Raw genomic sequence first — 20441 nt, 5'->3', positions numbered from 1 at the left:
TTCTCCAGTTATGCCATTTATTCTGTATAAGGAAAAAAAATAAAAACAACGTAACACTTAACCTCAATTTTGTTATGGAATGCAGAGATTAGTAAAACCTGATTTGTAAACAACTTCTACTCTCCTATACAGTACTTATTCAAGGTTATAAGGTAGCTTGCTTGGCAAGAAGTGTTTATCTATAACCCAAAGCTCAAACTGAAATCTTGGTAAGGTTTGATGTCTTTTCATGGTTTGGGCAGAGCAGCTTTGGTTTTCACTTGAATTTTCTTGTGTTTTTGTAAAGTGTATGCTTGTAGAAAAAGAAAATATGAGAAAAGACGATTAATAAATATCTATAAATATCTGAGGGCTGGATGTCAGGGGGGTGGGGGACAGGCTCTGCTCACTTGCTCCCTGTGGTAGGACAAGGAGCAATGGATGTAAGTTGCAGCACAAGAGGTTCCACCTCAACACAAAGGGGATCTTCTTTACTGTAAATGTCACAGAACATTGGAACAGGCTCCCTAGAGAGGCTGTGGAGTCTCTTTCTCTGGAGGCTTTCAAGGCCTGTCTGAATGTGTTCCTCTGTGACCTGAGCTAGATTCTGGTCCTTCTCTGGCAGGAGGGTTGGACTCAATGATCTCTTTGGGTCCCTTCCAACCCCTGACATCCTGTGATCCTGTGATATCTGAAAGATAAAGACAACAGTTGTATTTAGCTTCATTTAATGTCATCACCACATCAATTGTGTGATCAGATGTGATCAGAAAAGATAGGAAGGGAAAAAGAGGAGATAGAATTACACTTCATATGAAATTGGAATTTGAATGTATGGTGCTGAGCTATGGAGATCACAAAAGCTTTTTGAAGTGTCTTTGGATCAAGACTAGAAGGATCATCATCAAGGGACATCTCAGACCAGGCATTTGTTACAAAGTTCCCATTCAAGCTGAGGAAATCCTACTTTAGCTGCTTAAGGAAGTCTAAGGCCAGCAGAACCTTCTCCTTGTGGTTGTCTTTGGTTACATGAACATTAGTTGGGAAAGCAACAAAGCAAAACATTGCCTATCAGTTTCCTGGAATGCATCGAGGACTGCTTCCTGGAAATGGAGCTGTTGACTAGGAACAGTGCAGTGCCAGATTTACTGTGCACAAACCAAGAAAACTTGGTGACAAGATAATTATCAATAGTAGCCTTAAGTGCAGTGATAGCTATATCGTGACATTTAAGATCCTTCTGAACACAATGACCAGTAGCAGGTCAAAGAAAAGCCCACTGCATTATGACCAGAGCTCAGATATGAGGGATTCCATTGGAAGTAACCATGGGTGGAAGAGCAGATTGTGAGTCCTAAGAAATATTAAAGAACAGCCTCCTGGAAGTGCAAGAACAGTCCATTTCTTACCATGGCAAAGGAATAAGGCAGAACAGGAGACTACCCTGACATCACATTGAGCTTTTGAGCATACTTAAAAGGAAAAAGAAACAGAGCAGCTCTGTAGGGGCAGCCAAATATGCATTGAGAGCTATTAAAACTGTAATTTGGAGGTTTTGAAGATGTGCCTTGATGGGGTACTAGATTATCTCATCTAGCATCGTTGAACCAGAAGGTCTTTTGAGGTCTCCCAACGTGGATGATTCTATGACTGTTTTATTTCATTTGTCACAAGAATATTCAAGTGCTCTGAAGTGCTTTCAGCTGTGTGATTCTGTGTAAATGCTGTGTAGCCAAAATATGTGATGCATTGTTTCTGGTTTTTTTTTGTTCAGTAGCTCCTCAAAATATTGATTCTTTGCATATCATGCTGGTTAGAAATCATACAGGATTTTTGTGTTGAGAAATAGTATATTAATGCTGATCTACTCTAGTGAAGGAAAGAAAGTTGACTTCGGGGGTTTATTGCCTCAAATAAAAGTTTCATGGGAATAACTAAGTCATACGTTTTATTTTCCAGGCACTATAAGAAGCGTTGTCAAGGCCGAATGCGGAAACATGTTGGTGACCTGTGTTTACAAGCTGGCATGTTACAGGATTCCTTGGTCCACTATCACATGGCAGTGGAACTTCTGCGGTCTGTGAATGACTTTCTGTGGCTTGGAGGTAGGATTAATTGATAGTGAATACATAGTTTGATTTACTGTGTTTTAGAAACTATGTTCTATAATTTTTCTTCTGTATTGTGAAAGTGATTTTGGTGACCAAAATCTGAGTATCAGGTGTGACTAAGAATTAAGTAAAAATAAAAGTTAATAAGACATGAGAAAACATGTTTTAGAAAACCTGCAACATAGAATCTATTATTGTAGTAAAGCATATGCTTAGAAAAACCCAAGAAATTGTGCGTGACTCCAGTGTTTTCCTAGAAGGTGTGTATTTTTGATGACAGTTCACTTTTTGCAAGTATCTACTAATCTATTGGCTGTTTTCTTTACCCTCCAGCTGCTCTTGAGGGCTTATGCTCAGCATCAGTCATCTATCATTATCCTGGTGGCACTGGAGGCAAAGTTGGATCTCGCAGAGCACAAGGAGGTTCTCTTTCTGCTGAGGCAGGCAACAGACACAGACCTGGTAAAGATGCAATTTGGCTTTTATTCCATTTGCCACTGCTGAACATTTTAAATTTTTCTCCCTACTTCCTAACTCTGTAACCCATAAAACATAATCAGGAGGAGTGAGGTGGGAGGAGAGAACTGAGTTTATTTTAAACATTTTTACATGAATGAGTTTTCTGCTGTTGTGGTGTCAACGTCAACACGTGTGCTTTGCATGGAGCCACAAAGCTTTTAATGTTTTAATCTGACTGACAGTGTCTATGTTAGTTTCAGTTTTGCTGAAGGAGGTGCAGACAGTTTTCATAAAAAGTGCAGGTGATGTGGCAGTGCTGCACCTGTTGAGAATAGAAACTTAGGCACATTTATTCTGAGGTGTGTTTTAAGGTCAACACTTAATAAATATATTTGGTTAACTAAATACCAGTAAACCAATCTAAGGTTAAAGACGTAGTATACTAAACCGTCAGACTGCATAACTAATCTGAGGATTGTATTAGCATTGGTGTGGTAACTATTCTTTGAGCAATGGCCTACTTAAACTGTTTTAGGAATTAATAGGGAACAGCAGTGGGAAAGTATAGAAAATATCATTAAGTCTGTGATCCACCTGCATCTGGACTATTGTGTGCCATTTCAGTTTCCCAGCTTAAAAGGTTGTTCCTGTTCCCTGTCTCCCAGTTTTCTGCTGGATGGATAGATATGAGAGGTTCAGTGCTGCTTCTGATAGTAAAACTAGAGGATGTCAAATACGGTTAGCTGATGGAAAAGCAGATAAACAATTGTTCTTTATGCAGTTTATAGGTATGATGTGGAAATCCATATGAGAAGTTATTGGATCTGGTAGTGTAAGAGAGGCATGACGCACATAACTCATGTCCCCGTGTCCATCCAGTCATGAAGTGGAGTGTGTGTTCCCAAGAGCTGTACACACACATACACACTCAATGTTAATACACAGACCAATGCAGAAAGAGTTCACAGGATTCATGTGAACACAGACCACTGACTGCCTCATCCTGCTTCTGATTCTGGCTGTTTTCATTCTTACTCCTTGTACTGCCTTGAGCCCTGCTCTTCCCTGTGTTTGGTTTTTCCCCTACACATACCATAAGAAACCTTGTACAATCCTAAAACTTTTTTTTTCTCTCTACATCCTCTTGTTGTGAGGCACTCCAAATCCCTTCTTTTGCTGCCCCACCCTGTCTCCAGAGGTTTGAATGGGGGAAGAAGAAGGTGCAAAACTGCTTTCACCCCGCTCCTTGTGGGCTTGAATGGGAAACAGCAAAAGGCACTCTTTCCACACGTACTGACTTGGGGGAAATCTCCTGCTGGAATTGGCTGGTGATTGGCTGAGTTCTTCCTTCCCAGTGTATATGTATAGAGATATGGCAACAGACAAATTGTCTAGGAAGGTTTTAAATAGAATGAGAAAAAAAGTGTGTGTGGTTCCTGCTCTTGCACCATTCTGTGCAGAAGTATGCAAGTTTGATAAGTCCTTAGGTGCATTCAAGAGAGCTGCCAGTGGCACCCAGACCTGGCTTCTCTTGGACCACTGTATCCTGGCTTCCTGCTCGCTACCCTGAGCTGGGGAACACAGCAGCAGTTTGGCTTTTATCTCTGCACTGCTAAGACAGTGCTTCTCTACGATCTTTGCCTTTGGACTTTGGCAGGTTTTATTTGCATCGAACTTAGTGTCGTGTGACTATAGCTTGCAGTTGTAGAGGCTTCTGCAGATAAATTCAGCAAGTGTCTTCTCTAAAGTCCTGCTTCACCTCTATGACTAAAATCTTCTGTTCCCTAGGTTCTCTGCTCAGCCTGATTTATAAGTTTGGTAAAGCTGTCTTGTAGCTTAGCCTTTTCCATTTTCTGACTTTCCTAAATTGCTAAACTTGCCTGTAAGCATTCTTGTGACGATTTCATGACTGAATTAGAACGTGTAAATAAACCTTAACTAGTTCTGTATATAGTTTGAGGGTGGGGCTTCGCAGGAAATAATTCTATTTTTATAATTCCTGCCTTGGCCAATTAATCCCCAACCAAATCACCTCTGTAGGCAGTAAGGTTTCCGTAGAGCTATTCGTGTTAGCTGTTCTTGATGGATTTCACCCCAAACAGCTCTCTTGGCTCTGATTAAACTATTGAGATTGAGCTGTCTGTCGGTGTTCCTCTGTGCTCCTTTATGGCTGTTGTAGAGATGAGCATTTAATCACGTAACTGAACACTTGCCACCTTGTGTTGAGGCTCCTGAAAGTTTCTGTGGCTTCCAGGAGAGGCTGGCTAGGGTCAGGGAAGAAAAAATGACTTGTTTATTATTAATCTTTGGTCTCACCCAGCATAGCTGTTTCGGTGCATATACTTGTTCTTGCACAGTACTGAGAAAACAGAAGTCAGTTTTAAATACTGGTGTAAGTTCTTCTGCATGCAATGTGATCAGTGTTTACATCTTCACCTAAAAAACCCAGCTGCACATCTTTAATCATTTGTAAGTCACAAGCTAGTAAATGCTTGCTTTGTATTATTTTACATACTGTCTATGTTGACATCAGGTAATTGTAGTAGAAAAATGGCCTTATTTCAGAAGATAAAAATAATTTTTCATATACTAACTGGTAATTAAAATCTATGCATTTGGTCCTATGACCTATGAGTGCATGTTATGTTGTGTAATTTCACATAATTGTTTAACTTTGTATACTTTTTCCATGAATATTTAACAGTAGATGTTGCAATCTGTTTGCAAATAAGGTAACAAATAAGTCATAGCTGTCAGGATAATTGAATAAAATATTTTTTGCTATATTACTGCTGCTTCTATAAGTAAGACATCCTGTTTGCAAACTTGATAGTGTGATCATACTTAAAAAATGTTTTAGTTTCATATGAAAAGATTTTTTCAAAGGATTTCTGTGTGAAGAAAAACTTAATTACAGGAAACCTTCAATTTTGTCATCCCTTCCACACCAAAATGCTTCTTCCTGGTCCATTAGATATTGCTCTTTATCTCTAGTTAAGATCTCTTTAATCTTTTGAGGTCTCAACTTCTGCACTCTAGCCAAACAGAGCTGCTATGATAGCTTTTTCTATTCCTACAAAGTTCTCTGAATGCCTTTTCCTGACGTCGAAGCACCTTTTGCTTAAATTCTTTTCAAACCACACCTGTCTTTATAATCTGCTTTGTAATAATGAATTTTATGAAGACAGTGTTTATCCCACAGAAAGATACACTGGAATTCGTTGCCCAGATTAATGCCAGATAAAATAGAAGTTCCCAAATTGTGTGCAAATCAAGAAATGCCATACTTGGAACTGACATTCTATTCATGCCTGGTTCTGAGGTTTATAGATGGCAGAGTTGACTTGAATGCTTCCTGATGTGCCTAAAATTGCAACTTCTCTTCTGCCTGTACTTCATCCTCCACAGGTTAGGATTTCTTGGTACTCACTTTGTGCTGAGACCCAGTCAAGAGAAAAATCTTTCTCTTGAATCTGTCCAATTTCCACCATTTGGCATTTTTAAGCTGTAGCATGGGACCTGACTGCTAAAAAAAAACCCACACCAGCATTGTGGTATCTGCTTTGAGTAGACACATCTTTGGAAAGAGAAGCACTAATTTTGTCTCTCTGTATAATACAGAGCACAAACTGAAGAGGACAGAGTTACAATGTATTTCATACCATACCTGTCTGTAACAATGAGAACATTGCCTTTTTGCTTGTTTGTTTTTGTTGTACCCTTTAACTTCTTTTGGAACTCTTTCGATAGGAGTAGTCAATTTAGAAGAGAATCGGTTAATTACAGAGTTTTCAAAGGACATGTCTGATGGAAGGAGATGTGGAATCTTGCTTGCTCCAAAGACAGGTTTCTTCCTTGGTTGTTGCCTAGAGGCCTTGTTCTGCAGCATCTTGCTGGTTATGAAAAAGGACCTTGGAGGTTCTAAAGAAGTGTGACTTTTCATGTTCCTGAAACCTTTTGTTAGTAGCAGAAGAGTTTTAGATTGCGTCCTCTTGAATGAGTGGATTTGTCTCTGCAGCTTTCAGTGTAAAAGCAGAATTTCAGCTGCTTCGATGCCATTGGCCAGGAGCCTAACTGTGGCTTATTTCTATTTTGAATAAACTGAGTTTAGATTGCTTTACGTTTCGCCTACTAGCTGTTTTGGCTTTCTCTGCTGTGTTTTATTTGAAATACTAAGCTCTTAATTTTATCAGTTGACTTTCCTCTTTCCCCAAACAGAATTAAGACACCTGAGTGCAGTGCTGAAGTATCTTCTTGATGTAGCTCTATCTCTCAGTTTAATGAGTGTGAGCAAATCAGCTGAAGGAAGGTCCTGTCTCAGAGCAAATGTTTTTGACTGTTTAACCCTTGATCTTAACAATTTTATTGCCATGATTAATCAAAGTGTAGGGCAACTAACTGTTGTATATCTGGTAGTCCAAGTCTACAATACTCTTGGCAGCTGTTTCATGTGAATAGTTTGGCTTGTTGGGTTGCATGACTCAGTGACTCGGAAAAATTGATGGAGTAAACTGGAAGGAATAGAGTGACTTCAGAAAGTTATTCTAGAGCATTGTGTATAAGAAATGATCTCCTACAAGGAGATTTAAGTACTGTAGGGCCTGATATTAAAATGTAGTATGTGTATTGTGAAGGAAAGTTAGCAATTAAAACAAGAATAAAGGAAAAAAGAGAAAGATTTGGCTTTAAATTGTACACAGAAAATTCTTCAGTTGTTCTTTACATGTCTTAGAATCCATTGCAAGTTTATAGGATTTTTCACATTTAATAAAAAAAAATCAGCATATGGTGACTACTTGAATTTTAATTGGTAGTCCTACAAAATAGAAAATGATGATCCTAATAAATCTTAGAAGTCTGTTCAAGCCTGATGTTAGTTATAAGATTTTTTAAGAGCTTATTTTGTTGGCTATATGTAAAGGCTGAAAAAAAAATCATTTTTGTTCCTCCTTTTAGGGGCACAAGAAGTTCTCATTGATCCAGGTACATTATTTTCATGCATGTTTCCGAAGTATTTTCTTTCATTACTTGCATATGTTTTGCATTTGTGTAGTTACTGCCACTTGCCAAAACTAGTACCGATTCCTGATGCTTCCATATGTTTGGCTATAGATCTTGAGGAAGCAAATAGATTGAACAGTAACTGGCAAAACAGAAATGATCTAATCCCGTGACTGTGTCCCTATAAATTCTCATCAAGATTGTTTTTGTGAGCAGTGAGGACTTTTGAATCTTCTTTAACTGACAAACCTGAATGGTCACATGTAGTCTTTATAGTATCATGATGCTTTTCCAATCATTATTAAAAAAGATTTTGCACTTAACTTAATCTCTAATTAATCTACCAATGTGCTTGGTATGATTCTTTAAGGTTGATAAGTATATGTTAAAGTTCTTTTAGCATTTGAGCCTGTAAAACAACGTGTTTCTGAATATATCAAGGCAGTAGGAAATATGTATTGAGAGCTAGATCCAGTCCTGAAAACCAAAAATTTTCTTGCTCTCTTAGTTGAGAAATCTCTTGGAGAAATAAATTATTGTATAATCCTAAAGATGAATCTATAAAAAGGTACAGAGCCTTGCCAAACCTTTGATGTATGTTTTCAGTCATATGATATTTACTCTGTGATAAAATTAAATTCTAGAAACAACATTTTTGTGTTCTTTGTAATACCTCAGATGTCCTTTGCTTCTAGTTCAGACTCTTATCTCTTATGTATGTAAAGACTTTTACTTTCTCTCACCTTCTTTCTTACATAATAAAAGCAATTTCTTACTGTTTTGTCTGAGCCTCAGGTAGTTTATTTTTTTTATGTGGAAGGCTCAGATTTGGTGGCCTTTCTTGCAATGCAACACTTGTTTTTCTGTGGTTAGACATAGAGAAGCATTTGTTTTAAATAATTGCAGGAGGAAGTAATTTCTAATAATTAGTTTAAAAAAAAAGCACTTTTTTACTTAGGTGTGGTTTAGAAATAAATTTTTTAAGTAGAAAAAAAGCATGATTCAGATATGAAAATTGCACAATCCAATGTGGCCATAATCTAATTTTAGCAATCTAATACTTTATTCATAGTCTAAATGATCATGTAAGTGTAAAAGGTTATGAATATATTTGTTTTCTACTAAGTGGAAGATTATTTCCTGTTTGCTGGTTTATGATTGAATCCATTTTTCATTTGTAATATTTCAAATGGCGTATTACCGTAGAACTCGTGTTTTGCTGCTAGGACATGATTGTTTTCTAGTAGGGCAAGTATTCTTTGCATATGCTTTAGTCAAACCCACAGCATATCCTATTTTTTTTTCTTAGATATTTTGTGTTTTACAAAAGTCCTTCTACTCATTTCCTGCCCTGTTCTTTTTTTTTATAGGTGCACTGACTTCAAATGGCATCAATGCAGACACCAGTGCCGAGATAGGACGTGCCAAGAATTGCCTTAGTCCTGAAGACATCATAGATAAATATAAAGAAGCTATTTCTTACTATGGGAAGGTAATCCCTCTTATTTTTAGGAAACTTCTGTGAAATTCTTGCAAATAACGAACCAATGTCATTTTGATTTCAGAAGATCTTTTAAAGTGTGTGCAATGAAGTTTGTAAAACATAATGGTAATGGAAGAAATAGATTCTTAGAGTCATAGTTTCGTAGGAAGGTATAGATTTGAGCGGACCTTAAAGATTATCTAGTTCTAATCTCCCTGCCATGGGCAGTGACACCTTCCGCTAGACCACGTTGCTCAAGGTCTCATCAGATTGGCCTTCACCACCTCCAGGAAGCGGGCAGGAATAAGGTGGTCTGACAGGACCAATAGCATTGATATGATCAACCATACGCTTCTGAGCTCAGCCATCCAACGAAGAGTCAGGTAGGTTGGCTCTCCCAGAGCTCTGTAAGATCAACACTGCCATGATTTTTCAACAGTCCGATTTACAGTACTGAGCTAAGTGCTTAGTTTATAGTCTGGGAATCTCAGAACTCTGGTCACGACAACACCAAAACTGGCAGTGTTCTGAGTCAAATGTATATGGTCCCTGCTCCTACCTGGAGGTTTTGGAGTAATTGTATCTTTGCAGCACTATGAGCAGAAGTGTTAGAGATTTGAGCATTTGTTAACTATTTTGTATGCTTATGATCCTTAATGCATAATGTTATAAACTCCAGTGATGCTTCTCTGTGTTGTGTAAGCCAAATGCCTATTTGATGTGCCTGCCTGCTGCAGTGATCTCTGGGAAATTCAGGAGCAGCTGCTGCTGCTGCCGCTGGATATGATTTTGCAGGATTGTTCAGAGGGGCTGGTATTTGGAGCATGTAGAGAGGTAGAGGGGCAGGGAAAATGTTAAGGATAAACATTCTTACAAGAGGATTTAGAAAAATTAAAATCTTTTCAGCTCTGCTGGAACATTAAAAAATTCTGAAAGTGCTCAGAGAATCAGGTAATGTCTGCATTCATAGTATGAAGAGGAAAAAAAATTGATTTCATGTTGTGACAATAGTGGCTCAGTATCCACATCAACATTACAAATAAGTCTAATTGTAGTTGTTTACATTTTAATTTTTTAATTTCAAGTATGTAATTTTGTATTTGAAGTATCTTTAGACTAAGCTGTGTCACTTCTGTGTTTGTGTTAAAGAAAGATCGTCCAAGTGCCGTGGTCTAGTTGATTGGACAGGGCTGGGTTATAGGTTGGACTGGATGATCTTGGAGGTCTCTTCCAACCTGGTTTATTCTATGAAACAGGGCAAATTTTGTGTGTAATTTATGATCAGGAGCAACGAAAGGTGGCAGTTTTGGGGATAGTTTCAGATAGATTTGAATCCATCCATATGAGAATTCTCAAGCCTGCAGTCAACATTTTATGTTACCTTAAGGGTAAGTTGCTCATCTAAAATGAGAAAAGTGTAGTATAAGTGCACTTTGGACTTAGGGCAGGATATTTATGGTAATAAGAAAAGTGAGTGAAGAGGATAAAAAATTGTTTTGCATAATGCTTTAGAGTGCACTTTGGACTTTGGGCAGGATATTTATGCTAATAAGGAAAGTGAGTGAAGAGGATAAAAACTTGTTTTGCATAACGCTTTAGAGGGTACTGTGATTTCCACTTGGGCTTATGTTGATAATTTAATAGTATAGTCACTAGCATCAAGGAAATGCTAGGTTTGGAAGTTGTGACCACTGATTTATATGTTGAGCAGAAATGCTGATCACGTGCAACAGGTGCAATACTTACATATTATTTTAACTATTTCCCTCTTCAAGTACAAGAATGCTGGTGTCATCGAACTGGAAGCCTGTGTGAAGGCAGTGAGAGTCCTTGCAATCCAGAAAAGGAGCATGGAAGCTTCGGAGTTCCTTCAAAATGCTGTTTATATCAACCTTCGTCAGGTCTGTGCAGGAAGTCCAGTTATTTTTCTCCTCTTGTTAAGAGAGATCATGCTGAATTGTGGAAGTTACTTAGATCCAGAAGATTTTCTGTTATTACCTTCCTTGCCACTAGGATTTGACTTCTGGGGATTTTCACATCTATAAATCTGGTTTAAAAGTTATTTAGAACTCGTCTGAAAACATGAGGTCTTAGATTGAGATTAAAGACTACTGATATTCTCCCATGTGAAGAAAAATATATCCCTGTATTGCTCTTTTGTGATGTTGTACCAGGGAAAAAGAGCTTCATGTGACAGATCTGCAATGGATTTGTTTGGGTTTTTTCCTTTCATTTTGTCTCAGTCAGTGAAAATGAGCAAGTCACAAATGGCCTGTTGCAAAATGAATGTTAGAGTCTAACTAATGTGATCAATTGAATTTTTATTGTGTAGTTTGTAGTCTTGGTAAGGACCAATTAGAAAGGAATTTAGAGGATAAAATTAATATTTGGAACTGAGAGGAAAACACTCACTACCATCACAGAACAAGGCTAACACTTTATCAGTGTCTCAGGGTTGGTGTCACTGGTGCCAGTGAGACTGCTGTGGTGGAAAATTCATAAAAAGTTGTTTCATTTCTTACAATTTATCCTTAGTTTCACTTGTTACATTTTGATAAGACTAGCAGTTTAAGTCCACTCTACCATGCTTATTAAGCCCAGATGGGGACAGCACATTTCTGAGGGAGGTAAAATACTTGCATTTGTGGAAAACACTTTCTATCAAGTCAATTTTCTAACCAAACATAAATGAGAAATCAATGAATAAGTGATTAAAAAAACATTAATTATGTTGTAGAATGCTTTTAAGCGCTAACGGCTTTCTCTTTAGTTCTGTGTCTTTCTGGCAGCTCTGTGGTCTTTCATGTAAGCTGCTGTGGCAGTGTTTTCCCATGTTGTGCTGTTATTCTTATGGCCTGCTCACTCGGGTATTGTTATGGTGCTTTTTTTCCAATGGAAGCAATCACTGTTATGGTGAGAATTGCCTGCTACTGGACAAGGTGCTAGATGATGTCATGTAGGCAACAAAAGGTTGCACCAGAGGATCTTTAGAGGTCCTTTCCAGCTTGGGCTGCTCTATGACGATTCTGTATCACTGAGTTTAACTCTTACTCTTTGTACAATGTGGAAGATCACAGGATCGCAGAATACATCTGGTTGGAAGAGACTGCAGAGATCATCCAGTTCAACCCTCGACCCCGCACTGAAGGGTCTCAACACTCAACAATTTGCCTAAGCACCATGTCCACGTGCTGCTTAAATGTCTCCAGGGATGATGACTCCACCATTCAGATGAGATAGTGATAGTTTTCAGTAGATGGGTTCTAGAAAAAAAGATACATCGAATTGGGTACTAAGGAGCATGATCTTTTTTATTCTCTAGTGATACTGGTATTCACTGACTTTTTTAAGGAAGTCATGCTAGCAGTTTGGATTGAGTCTTTTTCTCTGTATCTTCTGCTGTGCCTTGTGACCTACTGATGCTTGTTTATTTCTTTGTCGGCTCTGTCTGCTACTATCATTATGCCACTGTAGGTGTTCAATATACAGTTGCCTAAAAAAAAGCACAAGCTGACACCTTGACAACATTGATAATTTGGGCATTGAGGCTCACTGCTGAGCTGTGAACAATTCATGACCTTTATTGATTTAATGTCAAGGATGACATTCATCTAGCTTGTAACTGCACACATCTACTACTTTGCCATTTTCTTGGATGGGAGTATTGCTAGGAAGTACTATGAGAAATACATGTAAGATCATACTTCCAGTGTTGGGGAATATATTTTCCATAAAGAGCAGGTTGGCTAGGAATTATATTTACAGCTCTTCAGTATTTACTGTATGTAGCGCGGAAGCAGATAACAGTTACCTTTACAAACTGGACTAACCCAAAAGAGAAGTGATCCTGGGATAAGTTAGGGAAACAAACTCTAAGTAGCATATTTTTCTTGCAGAAAGATACAACATCAGTACAGCTAATATTCAGCAGTGGAAAAAACACCTCACAGAATAAAGTGTGTGTCTCTGATAAACAGAAGAACTGGTGTCTTCCCAAGTGCTCAATCTCCTACCCTATCTAGTAACATTATGCAATTGGTGTTTCCTGATTATAGAAAGCTGCAGGGTAATAAGACTTATCTTTGCATCCAGATAGGAGTAAATGGTAACATTAATTACAGAATGAGATGGTAGAATTTTAATATAGTAAGGAATAATTAAGAAAAAGCTGCCCTCTTACAAGCCTGTCTTAAATCAAGCTTGTGGAAAAAACTGTCTCAGTTGCTTGAATAGTGAACTGCAACCTTTACAGGCACAGCAGCTAACTTGGTTTGTTGTAGCAGTTAAATGAAAATTAACCAGGTGGAAGAGATGCTGTGCTTCAGGTGTTGGCTGTTTTGCAGCTACTTTATGTGCCTTAGGCTTTCACAAATTTAGAAGGTCAGGTGGTCTAATGTCCTGCAGAACACCTGCTGAAGCCTTCCCACGATTAATTGCTTGGTGTATTTGAGGGTCTGTGTGGGGTTTTGTTCTCGTGTGTGTTTGTCTGGTGGTGGTGGATTTTTTTTTTCTCCCTGGGTAGTAACACAACTATTTGTGGTGAGGAAAAACACAATTTGCTGTCTTTGTGATGATTGAAAAAAAACTCAAAACATTTTACTGCAGCTGAATTAGATACTTGAATAACTTTACAGACAGTCATTAAACAGGAAGTCAGTTAACAGTGTTAGAAAATTAGTCCGATATGATGAAAACAAAACTTTTCTGACTATCTGCTGTGTTTCTGATGTTCCAGTTACTAGTGACTTCTCATATTTGCCTAAATAGCATCATTTTGTGTTTTCTCATTGTAAAAATTAAGTTTCCATGGGATGTGTGAATGTTGACAGTGTTATGCATTCGAGGAATAGCTTTGGTGGGTTTTTTAAAGTATTTTCTAACTTTGGTACATGATGATGTGCTCATGCACTTCTCATCTCTGCTTTTAAAAACAGATTATTGTATCAGCTTAAAAAATACATAAATGGAAAAAAAATAAAAAGGTTAGAAGCTTTTTTTTTTCCTGCTTGAGTAGGTAACTGTAAAATCCTACATCTCGTTTTTTTCTGAATGATAGCTTTTGGGGGTTCTGATAAACCAGTTTCAAATTGTTCCGTGTCTTCTATTTGTGCCTTAGGTCTTTTCCAGCTGCATTGATTAATGCAAGTTTTCAGCTTGGTGCAATTGCCTTTTCTAACTCTTCTTACAAGGATTTGTCTTGTATATGGATGGGCAGTATTTTTGCATTGGCCATTGCCTTGCGGTGTTAGTTCTGAGGGAAATAGCTACTGCACCATCAAAAATTGGCTGAAACGTTCTAAAATGATTTGCTGGTCTTTCTGTTTGTGCCTCTTCATATCCTTGAAGATGTACTTTTGAGCTATCAGATAAGGTCACAGTGTTTTCTGAAGACCTTAGGCTTCTTTGAAATCTCTCCTCTCTCTGTGTCCAAAATGTAAGTGACTTTTGAAAACTTGAAGACTAATTCGTAATTATTAGAATTTAAATGACAAAAAGATGTTTGAGTAATCATTTTAAGGCCTGATTATTTCTGTGGTAGTTAACCACTGTTCTTTCAGCTTTTCGAGGCTTTAGGTACCTGGAGTTAAACACACAGAATCCACTGATTGATATTTTCACTTTTTTGTGCTATCTTGCTATGAAGTTTGTAATTTTAAAAGTCTTTGCGATGCGGTAGCAGCTTCAGAGCAATTTTTTTTCCTGTTGCTGGTGGCTGTGCACGGCAGATGTTGTACACTAGGTGTCAGCATTGGTCCACCTTCAGAGCTCAATATTGCTTATTAGTGGGATGTAGATTTGTGAAGTAGTCAGTAACTTCTAGAGTTTCTCTGGCATTTTTTTTTGCTGCCTGGCTTTAAAACAATATTGTTATTCAGCGCGGAGAGGAAAATCATTACTTGGAACTTGTGCCAATATATTGATAAGCTAAAGAAGCACATGTTGGTACTTCTCAAGTTTGTTTCAGCTTTAAGCATAACAGGGCTTAACCTTTCACTAAATTCTTCCTCACTAGTTGGCAGTCTGCATATGTATAGTATCACTGAATGTAAATTCTGTGGTTTACAAGATGAGTGACATATGAAAATTGAGGCAGTAATTTCTTTGTTTCCATAGTCTGAGATTTTTAGATTAGATTATTAATCTTAAATGGATGAAAATGTTTAACTTAGCAAAATCAATAGATTTGGGAAGTGGTGTATTTTTTTGTTCTCATTCTGCACTTGAATATCATGTTAAATGTATTCCATAAAATGTGGAGCTGTTTAGCTGTTGCTGGCTGTTTTGACTATTTACTTGCTAGTGTACTGACAAAGCTGCTAAAACCCCTTATCTCTGCTGCTTTTGTTAGCTGTTGAACTTAAACTTAAGTTTTCCTGGCAGCAGAAGCTGTCATGACTGGCTATATGTGAACTCTGGCCTTCTGTAGTGTTGGAGATACGTCTACCACAGAGTTTTTCCTCCTTTTTTTTTTTAAAAAAAAGGTTAGATACACACTAATATTTTGGTTAAAAGCAATCCTTTTCTATTTCCCTTCCAATTTCAGCTTTCAGAAGAAGAAAAGATCCAGCGCTACAGCATTCTCTCAGAGCTCTATGAACGAATTGGTTTTCACCGCAAGTCTGCTTTTTTCAAGCGTATAGCAGCGATGCAGTGTGCTGCACCCAGCATCCCAGAACCTGGCTGGAGGGCCTGCTACAAACTGCTTTTGGAAACTCTACCTGGCTATAGCTTATCCTTGGATCCTAAGGATTTCAGCAAAGGTAAAGTCTCTTCAGGAAAGTATGGATTAGCATAGTAGGTTACTCAGCTGGTTTTGTTTAAATCAATTCAAAGTGAAGTCATTTAGCTGTCTGAAACTAATTGTGGCAAATACAGTAGTTCTTAAACTGTGTACCTTCACTTTTTCTTGGGGTGATTTTCCATAGTTTCAGACTTCTGTGAGCTGCTGCTCAATGTGTTTCTGTATTCCTCTGTTGCAGTAAACAGTTGCTTTTTGTTTGAGAGTTTAATTTCTGCTTCTTTTCCAAAATGTTTTTGTTTTTGATCATGCACTTCTCAGTCAAAAAAGAGTCATATTTTTTGAGTCTATTTTCAATTAAAGAGCCTTCAACTTTGCATCCGAAATTACATTTCTTTTGACATTTGTTACTGTTACAATGAAAGAATGTTTGGTTTTTTTTTTACTTAGTTTTGTATTCAGACACACATACATACAGTACAATTGTATCTGTGGGATCAAATATGTCACATTTTTCAACAAATTAGATCTGGGTGATGTTATCTGTAAAACTTGTGTCTGATTAAGACATTTCAACAGTATTTAGATGCTATAAATATTTTGAATTGTTATTTCATTACATTTGTTAAAAACCCAAGGAAGGGTGGGCAGTGAAAATGCATACCAGTTCTTGTGGCTGTTACATGCTGTACTCACTTTCTGCAAGTTGCTTGCTGCCCTTCTTTAGGTAAGATGTACTTTAGCAATTTTACCAATGGTATCTAAAGCTGCATATAAAACAATACTTCTAGAAGGTGTTGTGATTTTAATATACTGTGCTGCAGTTTTCCTCTAATGGAAGAGATAGGTAATATCCTGCTTGGGAACTTGTTTTGAGTACACGTTTCTGTACTGCCCCCAAACTTGCATTCTTTATTATAGTGGACTTTCTGGGGACCACTTGTGTACTTGTAACTATGGGAGAGAAGCCAGCAAGCCATGTGCTGAGCATCTATTGATGGAAAGAGGATGAGATTCACCAATTTAAAAAGTCAAGAGAGAATACAGAAAAACTTGCTTGACCTAGGCACTGGGTAATACTTTCCAAGCTCTCTTAGCTCTGTTGACAATGGAGGCATAAGACAGCCCACTCTATGTGGATGGTTATTGGGTGTGGGGTTTTTTTTGTTGTCTTGTTTTTGTATTGTTTTCTTTTAAATTAAAAAAAATGTGATTGTTGTGATTATAGCAGACACTGAAAAAAATGAGAAATGGCCTATGGACTACACAGAAAGGATTACAAAGGATTTAGGAAGAGGGCATGTGCTGGAAAGAATACACTGTGGCCTGTGATGGAAAAGGGGAAGACTGGGATGGGACTGTGGTGGGAGAAGAGGTTGTAGTTCAGCAAGAAGTCACAATTGGATTAAAAAAGTGGCATGGTTGGTGTTGTCCTAGTTTAAGAACAGAACTAGTTCTGTTCAGTGATTTGACTTCTCAGCTCGGTCTCTCCTAAGTGTCTAGACTTCCTGAAGTTATCAGTGTGTTGTCACAGGCAGCATCAGTTTCTAGCAGTGATAATGCTGACATGTAGAATTACTACTGAGGATTGGTGTGCAGACCAAGGCCACTGATAAATGTTGTGTACCCTGTTGGGGGTGGAGAGTAAAAGGTTGCACTTGCGAGAGGAGTGGATAGTTCGGGGGACCCTAAACTGACCAACGAGTTATTCTACTCCATATACATCATATTTTGTATAAAGCTGAGAGAGCATGAGAGTCAAGCACCCTCTTTCAATGACTGACATCCAAGAGGGACTCTGTCCTGTCTTAGATCTCCATCCATGAGTCTCAGAATCCAGCTCCTGAATCTGGTTTCATGTGCTGCTGAGTTGAGTTTGGGCGTTCTGCTGCAGCATAGGTGGTGATCAGGGGGCTCTTGGATCAATATTGGTTACAATGCAAAATATATTGTGTATATTTCATTTTATTATTATATTTTTTGATTAAATTAGATTTAGTTTTCTTTTTAAATCCACAGCTCTCTCTCCTGTATTCCCTTTCTCTTCTCTGGGGGAAGGGAGAGGGGTTAATAGAGACCACTTGTCACTTGTTTAGTGGTTGGTACAGCTCTCACCCCAGACAGGTGTTTTTCTCTCATTTTTACCTTTACTGAAGTGCTTAGTCAGGTTTTACCCCTAAGATGGCTATTGCAGAGGCATGGAAGTATCACTGTAAATTCTAAGAACTACTTGATAAGAACAAGAATTCTCATGTACAAAAGGTAAACTCTCAAGAACTGGCTGCATTAAATCTTTCTAGAAGGGTTTGCTGAATACTGAATCTTAATTGAAGGAAGGCTATGGAGAAGTTTATGAAGTATTGCATGTCTTGGAAAGTCTTTTACTTAAAAATTTCTGCTTTTGCTTACTGCTAAAAGCAAGTTTCATGTACTGCATATTACATTCTTGATATTAAAAGTTACATTATCATGATCTAAATGTTGCTACCACAGAAACTTTACAAATATTAAATAATGTATAGTCTGAAACATAGTTTTTAAAGACTGTAAATAGGAAAATGACCCTCATATCTTGTTTTACTGCTTCTTGCTGACTTTCAATGGCCAGGAAAACATTTAGAGAAAATACCTTTTGATCTTTAAAGACAGTTAGGAAGTATTTGATTTGTATAAAATGGAGTTTCTTTTTGGAATTTCATCTGAATTCTTGTTTAGAGAATTTGAAACAATTAAAACTGTAATGGTGTTGAGTATCATTTTGTTTTCTACATAATGGAAAGTATTAACTGTATTTTCTGAATTCTAATGACAAGATTGAGTCAATTGATAAGCATATAGAACAAAAATTGATTTAATATTTAAATATTAAAGCAAACTCAAAGATCCTAACTTTTGTGTTCAGTGCAAGATTTTGATTTTATTACTATTGGTTCTATTGGATGATATTTATGAATTAACTTATTGCTTAATGTGTAAAGAATACCAGACCCAATTGGGATTGTGCTGACAACTTCTAGTTTTAAAAAGTATGAAATTACTTCTTTTTTCTTAGGAACTCATAGAGGATGGGCTGCTGTACAGATGCGCTTGCTTCACGAGCTTGTGTATGCTTCCAGAAGAATGGGCAACCCTGCTCTGTGTGTCAGGCATCTGTCTTTCCTTCTCCAGACCATGCTGGATTTTCTTTCTGATCAAGGTATGATTCTTTAAAAGAAAGAGGTATTTGCACTTCTGTCCTGCAGTCAAATAATGTGATTTTACTTGAAATGCATGTAGTTTGAGGAGTAATATAGAGCACAGAAATGGAAGAATTCTGTGTATACATGAGAACTTGTTGATGGTAATCAATATAGTGTTACTAGTTTTAAATGTTAATGGTCTGACCTTGATGGGGTAGAATCTAGAATCACAGAATGGCTTAGCCTGCAAGGGACCTTTAGAGATCATCTGCTCCAACCTCACTGTCATGGACAGCCTCTCAACTGGACTTAGCTGCTCAAAGCCTCATCCAACTTGGCCAGGGAGGTGACATCCACAACCTATCTAGGTAGCCTATTCCAGAACCTCACCACCCTTGCACTGAAGAACTTTTTCTGAATATCTAGCCTAAACCTACTCTTCTTCAGCTTAAAACCATTCCCGCCTTGTCCTATTGCTGGACACCCTTATGTGAAGTGCTTCTTCAGCCTTCCTGTATGTTCCTTTCAGATATTAGGAGGCAACTTTGAAGTCCCTGCTTTAAACTTTGTGTAATGTTTTCCATCTGTAGATTGACTGTCTTCAGTATAATGTTCTGTTTCCTCTGCAGGTAACTAAGAATATCGTAAGAGGGTTGAATTTGTGTGTGGATTGAGAAAAGAAGTATTACTTTAAAATACTATCAGCTATGAAGTGCAATTAATGAAGAGACTGAGAGGAACTGAGATAGAAAAGTAAACACAGAGAGTGTGCAGTAGTTCAGGCTGAATGTACCATGAGTTTTTTGATGAAATATGTTTTCTGATGAAACATTCATAGTGTAGATACAGAACTCATCTTAAGGGAGTAGTACTTGAGACAATGAACCTTTAGAAGCTGAGTGCAATGGCTTGTTTCTGTAAGCTTCTGTGGTTTCTTACAAAAAATATTTTAAGTTCAATAATAAATTTCAGTGGGATTTATTAAACTTATGAGTAGATGACAATGGAATGAATGTGTCTGTGGATGATGTGTATGAGGAGCCTTTTGTAGGGGAGGGCTAAGCAGCATTTGTGAAATCTCTTGGAAATGCACAAGTGACAACTATTTGTATTATGTTTCTTAGGGAAAATGTTTGCAAGGGGTTTGTTCATCACCCAGGTTTTCAGCATGTTTTTGATTCACAGTAAGCTAGGGAAAAAAATGCTTTTTTTTTTCCTACATTATTCCAATGTTTATGCTGAAAAGGATGAGAATAAAATGGTGTAGTTTTTTTTTCCTTTTCTCCTTTAGTTATGACTAAATGTGTCTCTTGGGTGGCTTTGCTGGTGAACTCTAGGTCTTTGCCTGCCAGTGGCTCAAATCAGTAGTTGAGGAAGGAAAGGAACTGAAATGAATTGATAAAATGAAATTATCTTTCTGTCTGTAGATCTTACTTGCAGTCAAAAGGTTCTTGAGTTTCCCAGGACTTATAATGAATATTTGTTGATTT

General features: G+C 37.6%; 1 protein-coding gene across 12 annotated transcripts in view; it reads left to right on the top strand.

Annotated features, from left to right (window-relative positions):
* Positions 1–20441, top strand: part of TRAPPC9 (trafficking protein particle complex subunit 9) — a 443292-nt gene that overhangs the window by 8109 nt on the left and 414742 nt on the right. For 11 of the 12 annotated variants that reach the window (XM_064154350.1, XM_064154351.1, XM_064154349.1 and 8 more), the window contains exons 3-9: positions 1939–2084; positions 2424–2552; positions 7506–7532; positions 8921–9042; positions 10809–10934; positions 15578–15794; positions 18825–18968. In XM_064154350.1, the coding sequence (XP_064010420.1) occupies positions 1939–2084; positions 2424–2552; positions 7506–7532; positions 8921–9042; positions 10809–10934; positions 15578–15794; positions 18825–18968 (911 nt within the window). The remainder of the gene's footprint in view (positions 1–1938; positions 2085–2423; positions 2553–7505; positions 7533–8920; positions 9043–10808; positions 10935–15577; positions 15795–18824; positions 18969–20441) is intronic. The other variant, XM_064154352.1, reaches the window with a different exon arrangement.

Source organism: Pogoniulus pusillus, chromosome 14 (genome assembly GCF_015220805.1).
Source record: "Pogoniulus pusillus isolate bPogPus1 chromosome 14, bPogPus1.pri, whole genome shotgun sequence".
NCBI classification, from domain to species: domain Eukaryota; kingdom Metazoa; phylum Chordata; class Aves; order Piciformes; family Lybiidae; genus Pogoniulus; species Pogoniulus pusillus.
The sequence above is the reverse complement of the archived record's forward strand: the minus strand, read 5'-3'. Positions and strand labels throughout refer to the sequence as shown.